Below are 5,887 nucleotides of genomic sequence, written 5' to 3' on the forward strand. Positions count from 1 at the left end.
TTCCTTTATCCTAATGCTATCATTAGTCATTAAAGTTGCATTTTACCCACAAAGCATTAAGCTTTAAACAACTAACATTTGCCTAAGCTACCTAAACCTTTCACTAATTAATCTCATAATGCCATCGATTCGATACCTTTGGCTAGTTGAACTCTCCGATGGCGAAACGGGCAGGCTCTAATAATCAAACACCTGTTCACAAACCACCAGAAGACAAAATAAAAACTTTGGAGAAGATATGGAGAACCGAAGAATTGTAGTGGATATGGCGGGAAGAGAAACCTGGGAACCAGTAACCAAACTACGAAGAAGAGAGACCTCACAAGCCCAACTATAACTAAGAAAAGTGAAAGAACCGAAGCCTGCTAGCCCATCTTAGAAAATGGGCTTAAGGCTAATCCAAGTATATAAACTCAATTGAAATGTGTTTTCATGACCCAATCTATATTCAAATGCAAAGGGAATTGAGGACAGAGAGAGTACATAGACGAGAATGAGATCAACGAACTGAAAGAGACCAAATTGGTATATGAAATATATAGTTGAGTTTAAGTTTAACAATGAAAGGTGACAGGTGAACCGTGAAAGCTTTGAGATCGATGGGCACCTCGATACATAAAATTGTTTGGCCTAGCTTGTAGATGATGATGGGAGTTTGTTAAAACTAATTGACAACCGGAATAGAATATGTTGCAGATGGAGAAACTACTTGTAGCAACCGGAATAAAATATCCACAGCTCTTGTTTATCCTGGTCAATTTCTTCCTGTTCATTTTGTAGTATTCCTCAGTCGTCTCGATCGCCAAATGTCACCGGCTTTACGATTTTCAAGCCGGGAATCGCAACATCGCACAACAAGAATGTTCTCTATTGCATTTTAATACACAAATGTAAGCTTCATATACATTGACCAGTTTATATCATATTAGTTTACCGGCCATTACATGGATTTATCAATGCACAAAGAAATGGAATCTGCTTGAAATTATAGCTTATTATAAATAAGAATGCATCTTCTCCTGTGTTCATAAAAAAGAAAGAAATTTAAAAAACTAAAACTAAACAATAATGCATCTTATTCAACATTCGATTCTCATGGTTTACATGCGTTTTATTTGATCTATTTAAGAGTCAATGCAGTACGTGCCTCGTTGTATGTTAGTTTGATTTGGAACAGGTCCTCGATCGATTAGGTGTTTTTATTACACTACGTACTGGTTTTTGGTCCTTGATCAACTATATAGTATACACTGCGATGGCTAAAACAAATGTTGGTTGCCGTCAAAAAGTTCGGCCATGCCATGCGCAGTTCCTTTCCCCTTAGCCCGCAGCCCCGTCGCAGACACAGCCATTCCTTACTAGGTCTGATTTGCCGGCGGAACTCGGAAGCGATGAGTCGATCGACATTATTGATGCAAAACCTCGAAGGTGAAACAGCAGTGAACTAAGCTCGCAGGGTGCATTGGTTACTGGTTAGGGTTAATTCCTCACACAACTAGCTAGCATATATGCAACTGACATTTCCACCCCATAACATTCACAGAAATGAGAGAATAACATGCCCAGATATTTCCATAGTTTAACCAAAAATTCGAAGAACCAAGTTTTTAAAAATCCAAACCACGACGAGTGGATTGACACAGTCCGAGTCAGTGTCCATTGTAGTGCGCTGCACACATTGTTGGACTCTTTTGGTTTAATTACTATAAACTGGGAGTTTGTGGAAGACCATATCTTATTGTTTTATTCTCTCCTGTCTCTCCTCTCTTTCTTCTATTATCATTCTCATCATCCTCCGTTATCGAACATTCGAACTCCATTACTATAATCAGACGAAAAAGGTCAAAAGGCCATGGAATTATACAGATATTTTTTTTCTTTCGAGAGATTCTTATTTTCCTTATTCCTTCGGCAAGAAACTACTCTCATCTCATGAAAGATGATGATGGTATCATTAAACGAAGTTCTTATACAAAACTTCCAAACTAATTGATTGTACCGTTTCGAACGATGATTCTGCTTAGCTCGTAAGTTTCGGTCTATCTAGCTATATGTTCATTTTAGGGTAGAAAACCGCACTGCAAACTACGATATGAATATTGTCGACGAATTCATATCGTAGTCTGCAATGTGAAAATAGAAGTACATATTGTTGTGGTCTGCAATGTGAAGTCTACATTTGAACATCCTGATCAAAGAAAGACAACTATTCATCAAAGAGAGGAGATCTACAAGTCTGCAACCATATATAAAATGTTCCTCTTTTAGCTAGTAAAAAAACAGAGCTTAACTATTAAAAGGAAAAGGGAGAGCCTTCTAGAAGACTTGCAAACACCAATAGTACCAACTCTTATATTTTCTTTAGCAAGTTAAACACCGGCCCTTCATCATTGTGACATTGTCCCCCATCAGTGTTAGTGCCCCAGGACCAGTAGGGTAACCTTAGAGCCAAGACAAAGGCTTCTAGAACCTTTTATACGTGTAAACCCGGAATAGATAGATAGCCAAAGACAAGGGCTTCTACTAATTTCACTCTCTAGTCTATGTATGGCAAAGATTATAGGCCCATGGTATTTTATGGTGGGTGGTCATTTTCATTTTTTTTTCAAGCTTGATTATGTCCTTCTAGAAACTTTGGCACGTGCGAGAGCTTGTAGAGTAAGAGATTTTTACCAACAATGAGGAAGTTTGTGTTCTACATTGGCTAAGAAAAAGGACATGGCAATGGCATGAGCATGTCTTATGTTACCAAGCTCATACTTACCCATCTTCTTGTGTTGGGTCATGTAGTACTTACCCATCTTCTCGGTATTCTATACTTTGGTAGTAGGTTCATCTTCATCTCTTGTGTAACCAACTAATTCTATTCACCAAATTTTGTCACCAGAAAAAATGTCAGTGCATAGATCGTATCATGTTAAAATAATTCTTGAATGACTAAACTTTAAAGAAACGAATAGCGATTGGGGCACCAACCAATTTACCAGCTTTGTACAACGTAACACGTGATGCGTGATACTGCTTGTCATGCCATACATCACATCCTTTCAAAAATAAGAGCTTGCGGTAAACCTTGAGAATGAAAACATACATAGCGTGTAGCTTTCCCTCATTATTTATTGTATACCGAAAAACATATGAGAAAAACTTCACCTAACATCAAACCTTACGATCAATGAATCGAGAACAATTTAATATCAACGATACCTCACGCAGTAATTATTTATGATATGATTAATTTTAGAAATTGTAATAGAAATATGGTTAAGTCGATGTATACGATGAACGGTATGAAATCCATGAATGAAAAAAGAAAATCAACCAATCGAATTCTATTTCTAAAAGCATTATCATTAATACGATGTTCTAGAAGGATATTTTCATGTGAGTCCAACTGTTTGGAGTGCCACGTCAGCGCCCCCAGAGTTTTGACTCCTATAAATACCCTCCATTCTACTCTCTTCCTATTTCAAATTCCAATTCTCACACCACCACTCTCGATCCCCAAATTGCTTCTTCGAATTTCCCAAATTGCCCTCCACGGACCGCCCCATGTCGGCAACCCTAGCCTTCTCCGGCCTCTCCTTCTCCTCCTCCTCCCCCAAGCTCCCCTCCACCTCCCTCCCCCGCCGCCAGCTCAGGGTCTCCGTCAGGGCCTTCGCCGAGACGGAGCGGCGTCCGATGATCGCGTCGCCGACTCCGGCGAGCCTCTACGAGGTTCTAAGGGTGAGGACCAACGCATCGCAGACGGAGATCAAGTCGGCGTACCGGAGCCTGGCGAAGCTGCACCACCCGGACGCGTCGTCGTCGTCGGAAACCGAATCGGACGGCCGGGAGTTCATCGAGATTCACAACGCGTACGCCACGCTGTCGGATCCGGCGGCCAGGGCGATGTACGACCTGTCGCTGAGTGGGCGCGTGGAATTCGATCGCGGGATAAGCGCGGTCGGGTTTAGGCCCAATGGGTTTTATTCGACCCGGAGGTGGGAAACGGACCAGTGCTGGTAGAATGGTCCCGCACCGGAATCTTCTTTTTTTTTGGCCGTGTAGACTGTAGAGTTCTAAGAAATGAGACATGTAAAGAGTAGCGGAAAAATTATGTAAATTCTGATATGCAGTAAATATTTGTTCAGTTCCTTTTCTTTTACTGCAGCAAATATTATAGGTTCTTCTTGTAGTCGATAGTTTTTCTTTTCCTTCTGAATCTCACTATTCATTTCGATTGTCTTATAAACGACCATGAGAGCCGAAGATGCCCGGAGAGTCGAATTCAGGGTGTCGAACTATGCTTCACTATAAACGACCATAAGAAAACCGGAGATTATAAGAGTCGAACTTAAGATCTTCAAGTTATGCTTCAATGTAAATGACTACGGAGCCAAATTCAAGATGGCTATAAGAGTCGAATTCAGGATCTCTAACTTATGTGTCAACAATTGCGAGCAGATCTCTTCTCGTTTTGGTTTTGCTAGCTAGTAATGCCTTAACTAAAAACCCCTATAAGCTAGAAATCAGTTTCGAAGTTACATAAAATGCCACGGTAGCAACTACCAACAGTTGACCTGTTTCGCCTTTTTGAAATGTCCATAAACTGCATTTACAAGTGACATGAAAACGAGCTTGCTTGCTAACTTGAATTCCAGAACGCTTCATTTCTTGGTACTACCTACAGTTACATTGAGAATATTTTTAGATCATACTGGTAAAGTTAATAGGACCAATCAATTGTGAGTTGTGACAACTGCAATATTCTTGTTTGAACTTTGTATTATACAACAGCACCTCTATATGTAAAGTTTGTCTGAACAAATCAGGCAGCAATAATTTGTTTGTAGACGACAAATTTAAGAATTGTAATGTAAACAAGTGATAAAGGTCGAACAAATAAAAAAGAAAAGATCACTATTGTGAACACATGACATTGAACAGAAAAAAATGATTCATTATCATGTTAAGTGTATTATACACATACTGGTATGACTTGGCTGGAAATTTTATCTTCAAAATTTTCCTTGAATTACATAAAAATATAATCAGCACAATTTTATCCTCTAAAGTCTAAACAGTGTCTAAGATAACTTTACCCAAGGTTTAAAATTTTTGCGATATATCCAATATATCTCTCGATATCTTTTTTTTTTCGAACGACCTATATATCTAGAGGGGTAAGTATCTTATCTTTCATCGTATCTCTGATATTTCTCCGATATATATGAAATATCTCTGATATTTATGATATTTACGATATATCTTTCAATATATTAAAAAAATATATGTAACAAAAAAAAATCACATAAAGAAAAACCACGTTTAACAAATATTCGAGAGATTAGTAATTCCCTCGAGTATATCTGAATGAATATGAACAATCTTCTACAGTAAGAGGATTGAACAATTTTTCATCTAAAGAAAATTACGATCATGCCTCCCAAAATCATGATCATGACTTTAGAAGTCCTAGGTATGGAGTGTAAGAGGATACCATGTATGGGAGAATGACTAGAGGTGCAAATGATGATCAAGATGTTGCTTCAATTACGTTAAGTTTTGAGTCTATCAGTTTAGGTAGTGGGACTGAAACCTCAAATGAATCCCAAAAAGGCAACAATCAATATGGCTATAATGTTTATGGTTATAATCAATGCGCATAAGTCAGTAATTAGTCATCCAGTTAAATTCATCCTTACTATCCATTTATAGAGGAAACAGTCGAATGCTTTAAAGAGATATATGATTATTATATTCAACACTACAATTCATACTATATGAGTCATATGTCTTAGTCTGATTATTGTACTTTTGTGGACCAGCGTGCGTCTTATCAACAATCTAGATTCTCATTCTAGATGTAGATGAAATTGATGTTTGTAATATATATATATATATA

At 38.2% G+C, this 5,887-nt stretch overlaps 1 protein-coding gene across 1 annotated transcript; it reads left to right on the plus strand.

Moving 5' to 3' along the window:
* Positions 1–3,552: 3,552 nt before the first annotated feature.
* On the plus strand, positions 3,553–4,008 carry LOC101292587 (chaperone protein dnaJ 11, chloroplastic-like). Its single transcript, XM_004296076.1, has one exon. It carries the CDS (start codon positions 3,553–3,555, stop codon positions 4,006–4,008), a length of 456 nt encoding a protein of 151 aa, XP_004296124.1.
* The last annotated feature ends 1,879 nt before the right edge of the window (positions 4,009–5,887 follow it).

Source organism: Fragaria vesca, linkage group LG3 (assembly GCF_000184155.1).
Source record: "Fragaria vesca subsp. vesca linkage group LG3, FraVesHawaii_1.0, whole genome shotgun sequence".
Lineage (NCBI taxonomy): Eukaryota > Viridiplantae > Streptophyta > Magnoliopsida > Rosales > Rosaceae > Fragaria > Fragaria vesca.

Coding starts and splice junctions, on each gene's coding strand:
- LOC101292587 (XM_004296076.1), top strand. CDS start 3,553: ATGTCGGCAACCCTAGCCTTCTCCGGCCTCTCCTTCTCCTCCTCCTCC.